At 41.7% G+C, this 12,703-nt stretch overlaps 1 protein-coding gene across 20 annotated transcripts in view; it reads left to right on the top strand.

Moving 5' to 3' along the window:
- PPIP5K1 (diphosphoinositol pentakisphosphate kinase 1) overlaps positions 1–12,703 on the top strand; it is a 248,836-nt gene that overhangs the window by 85,006 nt on the left and 151,127 nt on the right. For 12 of the 20 annotated variants that reach the window (XM_077263585.1, XM_077263584.1, XM_077263586.1 and 9 more), the window contains 4 exons: positions 572–681; positions 7,807–7,892; positions 8,439–8,564; positions 10,109–10,156. In XM_077263585.1, coding sequence (XP_077119700.1) covers positions 572–681; positions 7,807–7,892; positions 8,439–8,564; positions 10,109–10,156 — 370 coding nt within the window. The remainder of the gene's footprint in view (positions 1–571; positions 682–7,806; positions 7,893–8,438; positions 8,565–10,108; positions 10,157–12,703) is intronic. The other 8 variants (XM_077263604.1, XM_077263587.1, XM_077263591.1 and 5 more) reach the window with 1 other exon arrangement.

A 12,703-nucleotide genomic window follows, 5' to 3' on the forward strand; every position in this document is an offset into this window, starting at 1 on the left:
AATAGCAGAAGTGTTTAATATTCAAACCACGCTTTGTGCGAAAATCTGTGTGTTAGGATTAACAGGGAAGGTGGAAGAATCTCCACAGGTACAGTTACCTAATGATAAAATACTTTACCAGCCTAGAAAATCTATAGCCTCACACTGGCTGGCAACCAGACCTCCCTGCGTAGAAGAAGTGGGCCAAGCTCTCAACTCTACTATTTTAATGGAAAAAAAGGTTTATATAAAGAGGGGAGCAGTTGGTAAATGTGCTAAAGTATGGGGAGACTGGATTAGGCGTGCAGCTGTGGTTTCCGAGGAGCTGGCTAGAGATGTCTTATTTAATTTGCACTTTCCCAGCATCTATTGGTCTTGTGTATGCAAGTTAGGTGCACACTGCACCCGAGAACCGTTGAGTTTTGTTTCCTGCCCAGTAGCTGTCCAACAGTAATACAGATAAAATACATTGTGTCATCAGTATCAAGCATGGATCCATTTACAGTATAATGGTAATTTGGATCAAAATTGAGAATATTTTCCAATATTTATTATTTATGTGAAGTCTGAAATCCCATGTTATTTAAAACAGGAAGTGCTTGATATTGCAAGACTGCTGCTGGCTGAGCTGGGAACACATAATGATTGTGAGATCGAGGAGAGGAAATCTAAACTGGAACAGCTGAAAACTGTGCTGGAAATGTAAGTGAAATATTTATACCGAAAATCAGTTAGGAGCCAATCTGATATAGAGCATCCAAGGCCTGCAGATGGCTGCACAGTCCTATATTTGCACTGCTTGCAGATGAACAGAATGTTCATTCCTCTTTAAAAAAATTAATATGTTGGATCTAATCTGATTATTCTTAAAAGCGTAACTGTTGTTTTAATTTTTATTAAATAATTATATAGAGCAAGTCTTTCAAATATAAATTCTAAATGAAATTCAAAAGAAAACTTTTCAAAAACCTTCTAGAAGATGTTCCCCTATGCTGTTTCTGAAGCAAATTCGTATTCAGCTCCACACACACTGAAGGGTGGGGCAGAGCCTAATCAGCATGCGCGCTCGTGGCTGCTTCCCATGTACTGTATGTCCGTGCATCTGCAGGTTACCTCAGTTTTCGGCACAGTGCTGATTTCTGTCAGTTCTTTGTTGTTGGCAGACAGCTCTTCTGTTAGCTGGTTCCTGTGTGCTCAATGATGTCAACAGTTTTCCTCAGTGTATAACACAGACACACAAGACAATCACCTGACAGGGAAGAAGGAGCTCAGTAACATCCGCTCAGGAGCCAGCAGTTAACAGAATAACACTGTGATGTGCCGATGTCAGTGAACTCACAGGAATAAGCTGACAGGCAGAGAAGCAGTGTGGTAACACTGAGGGGAAGTGCCGATGTCACTGAACTCACGGGAGCCAGCTAACAGGCAGAGAAGCAGTGTGGTAACACTGAGGTGAAGTGCCGATGTCACTGAACTCACGGGAGCCAGCTAACAGGCAGAGAAGCAATGTGGTAACACTGAGGGGAAGTGCCGATGTCACTGAACTCACGGGAGCCAGCTAACAGGCAGAGAAGCAGTGTGGTAACACTGAGGGGAAGTGCCGATGTCACTGAACTCACAGGAACCAGCTGACAGGCAGAGGAGCAGTGTGGTAACACTGAGGGGAAGCGCCGATGTCACTGAACTCACAGGAACCAGCTAACAGGCAGAGAAGCAATGTGGTAACACTGAGGTGAAGTGCCGATGTCACTGAACTCACAGGAATAAGCTGACAGGCAGAGAAGCAGTGTGGTAACACTGAGGGGAAGTGCCGATGTCACTGAGCTGCTTCTGCCCTGTCAGGTGATTTTCCTGTGTGTCTGTGCTATACACTGAGGAAAACTGCTGACATAACTGAGCACATCGGAACCCGCTGACAGAGGAGCTGTCTGACGACAACCACAAACTGACAGAGCTCAGCACAGTGCACTGTGTGAGGTAGCCTGCTGATGCACTGACATACAGTGCATGGGATCCAGCCAGGAGCGTGCACGCTGTGTAGGCTCTATCAACACACTTAGAAAGCCATATTGAGTGTGTGTGGAGTTAAATGCGGAATTGCTTCAGAAACAGCATAGGGGACATATTCTAGAGGGTTTTTGAAAGGTTTTCTTTTGGATTTCTTTTATAAGGTGTATTTGAAAGATCATTAAAATGGCTTGCTCTACATTTAGATAACAATTAAAATGACAACTACGCTTTAAATTCCAACATGTGCTGTGTTTATGTATAGTTTACCGAAAATAATGTATTACCAAGGGCATCATGGCAATGGTGGTTTTTCACAAAACCCTTTCTTTCAGTAATTTTTGCTTCAGCTAGAACCTTCTTGATCTTTAGAGTACATGGTTGCGGCAGGATGGGTACCAGAAATTTCCAGTACAACCCTTGGCTGCTGGTGCCTAATCCTCCCTAAAGACTGAGGAGTAAATACAAGAGGTTAAAAGAACTTGATTAACCAGCTGCACCTACAGCCTCCATCCACAGACCTGAAGATAACGTGTCAATGCTAAACAAACTTATCTTGCCCATTAGCTTGTGTGAACACAAAATTTCTTGAGACAATTTGTTTTACTTTTTCAGAATTTGTAATAAGGAATACTCCTTTTATTTGTCACTAACTACAAAACTGAAGTAAAATAATGTAAATACGGTAAATAAAATGACGTGAATTTATAGGAGAGAACTTAAAATTGTATTTCACAAATAAATGTAAGTTGTTTTATAAATTTGTCACATCTTCGGATAAGTTGATCTAACTTTACACCATGTATTAGTTGGCTTACTTTGTGCAGGAATTAGCATAAAATATTTTGGGTCACATTTTTGGATTTCAAGCCAGACCCCCTAACCAAGAAAACTGCACCCTCTTTCAAATAGATCAAGCTCTCTTTTTGAGTGAGACAGAAAAAATACCTAAGGGTGTGTGTCCACGTTCAGGATTGCATCAGGATTTGGTCAGGATTTTCCATCAGTATTTGTAAGCCAAAACCAGGAGTGGGTGATAAATACAGAAGTGGTGCATATGTTTCTATTATACTTTTCCTCTAATTGTTCCACTCCTGGTTTTGGCTTACAAATACTGATGGAAAATCCTGACCAAATCCTGATGCAATCCTGACCGTGGAAACATACCCTAAGGGTATGTGTCCACGTTCAGGATTGCATCAGGATTTGGTCAGGATTTTATGCAGGTAAAATCCTGACTAAATCTGCACCTGACATCACTGGCAGGTCACCTGCGTTGTTCCAGCATTGTAGGGACATGCTGCGTACTGAAAAGACGCGCCGCATGTCCGTTTCCGCGGGTATGCCGCATGCGTCTTTTAATGTATAGTGGAGACGGGATTTCATGAAATCCCCTCCACTATGCTGTAACATCTGGACGCTGCGTGTTTGACACTGCGGCTCTACGCAGCGTCAAACACGCAGCATTTCCTGAACGTGGAAACATACCCTAAGACACATAATAGATGTGGTACAAGGCATGTAAAAGTTGTTTTTTTAACCCCCTTCACACCACAGCCCTTTTTCGCTTTTGCGTTTTTGTTTTTCGCTCCCCTCCTTCCCAGAGCCATAACTTTTTTATTTTTCCATCAATATGGCCATGTGATGGCTTATTTTTTGCGGGACGAGTTGTACTTTTGAACACCACCATTGGTTTTACCATGTCCTGTACTAGAAAACGGGAAAAAAATTCCAAGTGCGGTGAAATTGCAAAAAAAAAGTGCAATCCCACACTTATTTTTTGATTGGCTTTTTTGCTAGGTTCACTAAATGCTAAAACTGACCTGTCATTATGATTCTCCAGGTCCTTACGAGTTCATAGACACCTAACATGTCTAGGTTATTTTTTATGTAAGTGGTGAAAAAATTCATCTTCTGAGATCTCGGGATGATATCTCGTTGCCGAGATCTCAATCTGAGCATGCATTTCACAAAATGCCGGCAGAGCTCCCCTGCACCACAGAGCACCGCCGAACCTGCCTGAGAAGGGAGTGTGATCAATTGCCCTGCATCGGCAGACCCGGACTGCCGCAGAATCGCCCGACTCCTGCTGCCGCCACACTACTTGTAAGTATATTCCGACTATAAGACGCACCCCCATTTTCCCCAAAAATTTTTTGGGAAAAAAGTGTTTCTTATAGTCCGAAAAATACGGTAATACAAAGAGGCATGGCGGGAAGGAAAAATGTTATTTTTTTTCACCTAAATGTCGCTAGCTTCTGAACAGGCCACCATAGTCGGCCGGCTCTAAGGCCGTTATTTGGCCGTGAATTGCCATGGCAAACATCAGGACCACACAATCATAATCTCAGGGTGTCAATAGGGTTAAAGAAGGAGCCCCCACACTCTGTTAACCATTTAGATGCTGTAGTCTCTATTGACAGCAGAATCTAAGGGGTTAAAATCCATGGGTGGTGCCAACACCAATCAAATTTAATACAGCAAAGTGTCCATTCAGCTTAGTAAATCTTCCCCAGTGTGTTGCATTTACATAGCACAACTGCCTGTTTCCAAAGCTAGCCACTAAAATATTGACAACGTATGTATATAAGCGGCGGAAACAATTTGAAGTTTGCACAAAATCAGCAAATTTAAATATACCAATGTTTAGGGTTGATTCACACGCTGCAGATTTTGTTGCAGAAATGTCTGCAGCTCTCCCATTCTTCTGACTTGCACAAATTGTTCAGCTTGCTGCAAAAACAATTCTATTTAGAGGAATTTAACTGATTTTCAAGTCACAGAAATGTCTGCAGCAGCATCTATTTTCTGTAAATCCAACCTTAAGAGGCTTTCCAAGAAAAAATAAATAAAACACTTCCTATTCCCTGATATTCCGGACAGTGATTGAGTTCATAAGTCAATTTAGAAGAGTTCAGGAGAAGGAAGATAAGGGCTGCAAACACTGCTGGCAGAACAAGCTCACTGACTGATTCACGTTTTTTTATATACTGTTACAGGATTGTGGCATCTGAGTTGGTATAAAATGAACCGACTCCAACAATATATGATTAAATTGGGTACAGTAGTTCAGTCCAGGATCCACTAAAGCCTGAGATGGAAGGCCAGGAATATCGATCCATCTTTTCCATGCAGCTTAAAACGTCCTCAAACATTTAACATGTTCGTCCCAATTCAAATATTTGCAGTGTTTTTTAAGTCACTTTCCTTTTTTTGTCTTGTGGTATTATTTGCCATTGTTTGTGCCAAATTCATCAAAATGGATCATGAAATTCATTAATTTGGAGCAGTCAAAAATGGGCTTTTTTCCTGTTTTGAACAGTTCTTGCAATAAAAGTTGGAAAAAATGCACCAAAATTCTGGTGTACTCTAAAGCATACCAGAATGGGACTGGAGTGAAGTTGCACCAAATTTTGCAACATTTTAAAAAGTTGCCGTTGATCAATTCCTCTTTTCTCCCACGGGGAGAAACCTTCCAGTCTGAAGATTTCTGGTATATCAGGGTTAACCCAGACAGGAGTAAACGGAGTATAACTCTACACCTGTAAAAATGCCCACACCATCGCCATGAGAGTAAATGACAGTCCTAACTTAGGCCGTGGTCACACTTGCGAGTGTGATGCGAGAAACTCGCGCGAGTCTCTGGCATCAATACCCGGCACTGCTGCCAGCACTCGGGACCGGAGCGTGCGGCTGCATGTATTTCTATACAGCTGAACACTCCGGTCCCGAGTGCCGGGTATTGATGCCAGAGACTCGCGCGAGTTTCTCGCATCACACTCACAAGTGTGACCCAGGCCATAGCCAGATTTCTGGATGAGCCCAGCTCCAGAGTTGCTGTTGGCGGTGATCTGCTCACTCGCCTGGTCTCAAACTTGCCAACAGCACTCAGTCCCTTGCTATCACCCCAGCCTCTCACTTGTTGTAGCTCAGGTGCAATAAAATAAAGCCAAGGATTTGGAGTCGCTAAGCCTCCAGATTCCTTCTCCCTCTTCAACTTTTTTAGCCTTATTTTTAAGAACTGTTTTTTTCCCAAGTCAGTTCTCTAAAACCTCTCTGAGCTTTATGACCAGTTTGAGAAGGAATTGAGATTGGGGAATTGTGAAGAATGTACAGGAGTTGAGGCATCATAATCATTTTGATAAGATTACTTCTACATGCTGAGGAGAGAGGCAGCATACACCACGCAGTTACTTTCGTGTAAATCTGGAGCCACTGCTTTATTAGTTTATTGGAGATGTAGTCCATCATAGGATTCACTGTTGGCTCCTTCCGCGTTCAGCTTTGTCCAGGACTAAAATCCTGAAGATATAGCAATTTAATCTTTCCACTAGTTTTCCGCATAATGACAAACTTACTGACACATAATATGATGTTTATACCTCGCTGCTGAGGCATAAACTAAATACTTATATATTTGTTAATTATAAACTATATTCCATGTATTACCAAATTGATCGATCTACAACTAAATAATTAACAGATTCCACTTCTTAAATAAAATATTACCTTTAATTCTTTTGAGAAAATAGTAAAGTTTATTGTATAGTTGGAGTATGTTAGGTAATGATTTGCTCTCTATAGGGCAGTTTGTTAATATGTGTAATGTACCACACACCCATTGGGGTCACCTTTGTATAAATATGACCTCTAGTGCCACTTCACTTGGATGGTAGTAGGCTAGGCTTGGCTCAAGCACTATGAGTTATAAGAGGAGGTAACGGTAAGCTAAAAGTGAAAGTCTCTCACATTCTCTCCTGGTCTTTGCTGTTTGTCTGCAGCGCTGATATCACATTGACAGCACTGCAGGAAATCAGCACAGATTAGCTTCAGTAATGTTGACGTGACAATACTGCTGCAGCCAAACTGCAGAGAGCTTTGGGAAGGTTATAGCTATCAGAGCCTGTAATATAAAGTTTCCCGAAAGGTGACAATTCATTTAATAATGGAAGGAGTTATGTTTTTTGGGTCACAAAACTGTTTATAATATTCCTATTTTATTTTACATTTTTTTTCTGCTGCATGGCTTTTTTAGGCCTTTTTTTGTCAATTTGCCAATCTTAGTAAGCAGTTCTCGTATAATTCTGTGTGATTTTCTGTACTAGTTTACCTAGGGTCTCCATGTTGCTCTCAAGGGTATGGCCCCAACAAAAAAAAATAGGGCTTGTCGACAATAGTCACATTTGAGTTACCGCAATTGTAATTGGTGCTCATGTTGCTTTATGTATGTGAAATAGAGAAGCCCCGTAGAGTTTCTGACATAGGGTCCATTTTGTTAATAGAAGTCCCTAGTTACTGCCATTACTGTAGCTGTAGTAATGACCCTGAGATGATCAGAGGTCACCAGTATCTGATCACAGCGGTGTTATAGCTGGCTGCAGCATGCAGATGCAGATCATCATCCTACCGCTGCTTGATACATCCAACATCATTGTATTGTATAAGTAGCAGCAGTGGAACCTCATGTGAGCGTTTCTTCTGGCTTCTCACATTCTTTGATGGTTGCAAGAGCGAATCAGTAACTTGAGGATGGGTGGTGGACAATTTGACACTTTGATTGTCTAGGGTCCAGAAGTTTATGATCTCAGTTGTTCATTTACTCTAGCATCACCTGAAACATCTCGCAGTGTAGTAGCAATGAGCATCCATGATACAACAGTGTCATCCCACACTATCAACGAGGTCTAATTGCTACAAAGATGTGAGTGCCCTGCATTAGTAATAACGTTATCGCAGTGCCTGGTTTCAAAGATGGATGACTTTTACTGAATGCCTGTAAGCTTTACTTTTTCTATAGGTGCCCTTTATTTCATTTTCTAGGTATGGACATTTCTCTGGCATTAATAGGAAGGTTCAGTTGACATATTTGCCCCATGGGCATCCAAAGCCATCCAGTGAGGATGAAGGTAAGAGCATGGGGGCATTATTTTTCTTGATTATCAGAGTAGGATTTGATGAACGTTCAGTTGTTTCATGTTTTGTCCTCCCTTTTGCCCCATTTGTGGTTCCTCTGCTTCATCCAAGACAATCTCTAGGTATTAGAAAAATCCTTTAAAAAATAAAAAATAAATAAAAAATGTGTATATCTATAAAGTGTAATGAACACATCCGTGTTTGGCTGGCCCAGTTGGGACAGTAATGCACAGACCAGCTGCGGATGTCCAGTCTCTGTAGATGCCTATGAGGCTGTCTAGTTTGGATCAGCAGATCCCCGGCTAGTGCACGACTCATGGTCTGTGAAACATGGTCCAGCCTTAACCTGTGGTTAGGAAGCAGATTGCCAGACCCCTTAATGTACACCCTCATTAGTGCAGTGCTGCTGAATGCTGCTGAATTTATCACTATAAATGCTGAGAAACGCTAATGACTAACAGCGTATGGTAGACAAGAAAATATTTGTGTTTTCTGCATGGCTGAAATTGCTGTGATGATTCTTTGACTTTCTCACGCAGATGCCCGCAAGGATTGCCCTTCTCTGCTGCTGGTTTTGAAATGGGGTGGTGAACTTACTCCAGCCGGGCGAGTGCAAGCAGAAGAGCTTGGACGGGCATTTCGATGTATGTACCCTGGAGGGCAAGGTATGTTGTTTTTGCCTTTTCTCTGCTGCTGGTAACTTCTCACTTTCCTGATTGGGAAATGTTACTTTTACTAAATGCAGCTGAGCTCATCTACATTGAAAATAGTAACACTTCTATTACACACGTCTCCCATCTTTGCATGCTCCCTGGACTCTAGCAGGGCTGTGAATATTCTTTACATTACTGCTTGTGCTGAATTTTGCATGGAAGCATCAACATATTAACCCTTTATAGCTATGTGTTATGTTACCACTCATGAGCGTTTGGGTCACATGTGTCCATATAGGGTTGGTGTGTTGAAGCCATCCTGACAGCTCCGGAGAAAGCAGTAATGTGAATGATGGTTACAGTATATTGCTAAAATAGTAACGGTGGCCATGGTTCATGGTTGACAACCGTTGAGCAGAGGATCGTTATGGCTAAGCAGTTACTGAGTGGCTGTAGCGAGACCTATTTCTTCTGGAGGAGTGGTCATGTGCATACCTGTTTTATAAAGTGGGCATTGCCTGGCATTTAATATTAACTATGCCAGCTGGCAGTCCCCACAAGGAGAATCATTACTGTCTTACAAACCTTCTCACCCAGCCAACGAGTACCCTGCTCTGCACTGACCGGGGGCAAGAACCCTCTCAACAACGATAGGTGGCACTAGCAAGGCACCGCTATTGCATGTTTTCCAATGAGAATGGATCTATTACTTTACGCCATCTGGCCCTTTCTGCAAGGAGAAGCATCACTCCTGTAACAAAACCTTTTATTATTAGCAATAAAGAACTAATTTATCTATCTTTTTTGAAAGTACAATGCCTATTTAATAATTTTCTCTGCTGTTTTCTTCATTTTTCTCTCATCCTTATCAATTATTTGCACACATTATTACTTACTAATATCCTTTACACAAATTAGTAAATATATTGCTCATTGGTGCCATGAACACAGTTCTTCTGCATAGTTTTACTTTGGTGAAATATTGATAAACGATAAAACCTGAAGACCCTGGTCACAATATCTGTGCATAGTGAAAAAGCTGTGCCTTCCATGCTTATACCTAAATCCATACATATGCATACATTTCTAGTCTGACGTAATGGCACAGTCTACTGTGTCAGGCTAAAAAGCCAGGCATCAGCGGAAAGGAAGTCCAGCAGAGTCCAAAGTTTTTTCGTAGACTCTGTTTGCCTCAGTCAAGTGAATGGCTGCGGTGGTTGGAACGTCTGAATACCATTTCCCGGTTGATCAGACTGAAAAATTTAACGGAGTGCTCAGCGTGTGTGCTGCCGTGGCATTTTAACCTTTTAATAGCCTAAGAAATGCTTTATGTTTGAAAGTATTTTTTTCTTGTGATTTTACTGTTGTTCTTCCTCACTTTTACTAATAGCTGTAGAGTATACATTATCTTACAACATTCTACCACTGTAGGTTTAGTAGCTTATTCTGTAATATACCTTTTCATTATATCTGATTAGTTATACCGTGCAATTACCTTAGTGCCTCCATTTGTGTAACCCTTTTGTACTTTATGTTCTTTCAACCCATCATTCTAGTGAATGGTAACATCACGGCTTTGGGCTGTTGTTCCCCTGTAGATTTTGGTAAGAACAATGAATGGCGGTGTGATTTGCACAGTCCCTATAACTGCATCGGGGAAATCCGGTCCCTCCAACTAAACAGTGTATGGTGTATACTGTGCCATACAACTAATTTATGCTTATTAGATTTAACCATTTCCTCTTAACTTGGTGGTTGTATTTGTATCCTATTGATGATGCTGAGACATCATGAGTCAGATTTCAGCATGCAAGGTGACGTATTGGACCAGTATACTTCATTTCTTGCAAAATTTCATCTTCTGTGTATAATTTTTTTAGGAAGAAATAATCTCTAACACTTTTATTAGGTGTTAAAATAAAAGCAGTTTAGTTAAAGGGTTTGTCCGGTCCAAATCGATAAGTCCACGGTCACTCTGTGTGACTGGAGACTTATGAATCCCCCCAGTGCACGCATTGTGTATGTATGAGATATACATATTCCCAGCCAGAGCCTGACTAGTGGGCGTGGCCTTGCCCCATACATTTTTAAAAGCAAGGCCACGCCCTCTAGTCAGCCACACCCTCTAGTCAGCTACGCCCACTGGACGGCCACATCACTAGTTGGGGCGCGGCCTCGCTCCATACAAATGGGTGAGGTCGCGCTCACTAGACAGGCTCTGGCTTGGAGTATGTATAACACATACATACTCTCTGGTCCCGGCTCATAAACCGGCGAATCACTGTGTGACTGCAGACTTACCAATTTGGACCAGACAGCCCCTTTAAACACTGTGTATATTAACTTTCTATGATTTGTTGTTGGGACAAACAAGAACATTTCCCCTTTGCCATACCCCTACTTAGAAAAAGCCCCCCAAAAAGCATAGAACTGCCTTAAGAGGGAGGCAGTTAACTCTTTAAAAGTCAATTTTTTTTCTCTGTTTCGATCCGAAACGTACCTTTGAGTACTACTGACCCGCTACTTATTTTTGCAGTGTTGGATGCTTTTTAGCTCTGCTTCATTAGGGCACAGCTATCAATGCTTGCATGTGAGCTACTTGGTCGCAAGAGAGGTCGTGTAAAATTAGCCTCCTGTCCCTACAGAGACTCTGGCTTTTCTCAGTGACCTAAGAGAATTGTCCAAGGTTTTTAAAAAATTGTTTCAAAGCCAGGAATGGATAAAATAACTGTTACATACCCCATTAATGCTGCTTATTCACCCACCCCCCTGACTTTGTTAAAGGGATTGTCAACTATGTGTACTGTTTAAAATAAATAGCACCGCAAAGCCTAATCGTAACAAAAAATACACACTTACCTACCCATGCCCCACTTCTCCTCTGTCCGAAGCGGTCACGTGCTGTCCCCTGCTGGAAGAAGAAGCGGTAGGGGACCCAGGTGGTGGTGCCTGAAGTGGCCGAGGATCCGTAAGAATGTGTTAGTTATTTATTTTTTATGGCAAAAGTTGGTGTCAACAGCTGTTCTGCTCTGCTGACGTGCAATCCACGTGCAAGTGACCACTGCAGCCAATCTCTCATCTGAACAGTGGTGTCTGCTTGTTCAACACAAGATTGTTGAAGATGGTTATTGACTGTCGCTGTCACATGGGCATGATCAGCACTTCATGCCTGTATGACAGTTACCAAAGAACAGTGGGACCATAGAAGTGGCAGAGGTGTTTCTGGCAACTATTCGTTATTTTATTATTTTATCGCATTCCATATTTTTAATTGCTGTTAATTTTTAGTTATTCTGGACAACCCATTTAAACCCCCAACTCTGCTTGTTCAGTTTGGCCACTGCACAAGCCAAAAAAATGTCCGTGCGTGAAAACCTGATTCCTTTACAGCAACAATGCAATGATTTTATACTAAACTGCCGGGTTATGGGGTTTGTAACAAGTATATTAAACCAGATGACATTGAGACAATCTTTCGGTAGTTTTCTACCACTCTGATATTGCATAAAAACATGAGGATACGGTAAATTTGTGATCTGGAAATACTGCATTTTACCACCCGAAGTGGTTTTATTACCAGAAATAAAAGTAGAATGTGTACTGTAAATTTTCAAATTCCTTTTGCTTGATCAAACGTAATTAGGCTTTGTTCACACTCGTGTCCTGTCTTCTGTTTGTATTGAAAGACACATCACTGTGCTCCTACTGTCATACCATGGATTCTAATGGACACAATTGACTTCTAATTGAGTCTTTCTGGGTTCTGTCTAGAGTTCCCTCGTTTTGACAGTGTAGTGATAGATACTTCTGAGCTACTCCAAACAGAAGGGATGCGTAGCAGTGTGAACATAGCTCTTGTTTGTCTTTACCTGAAACTTCTTGCAATCCATTGACATGTTTGTGATTTTGCTTTTGTTTGTCTAACCATGACATGTAAGATGTCAAACTATTGCTTGATTATTAGTTGAAAGCTTTCTAAAATATTGGCTACGATTCTTTTCTATGCATATAACCCTTTGCCCAACTGTTATTGGCTATAGCTAAGACCCGCGCTGTTGACATGTCTCCGCTATGGTTACAATACTGGGACCACAGCAGCGATGGAAAGCTGGCGCTGGACCCAGAGAGGGCGAGTACCTGATGAGTTTATT

This window comes from Ranitomeya variabilis, chromosome 5 (assembly GCF_051348905.1).
Source record: "Ranitomeya variabilis isolate aRanVar5 chromosome 5, aRanVar5.hap1, whole genome shotgun sequence".
Lineage (NCBI taxonomy): Eukaryota > Metazoa > Chordata > Amphibia > Anura > Dendrobatidae > Ranitomeya > Ranitomeya variabilis.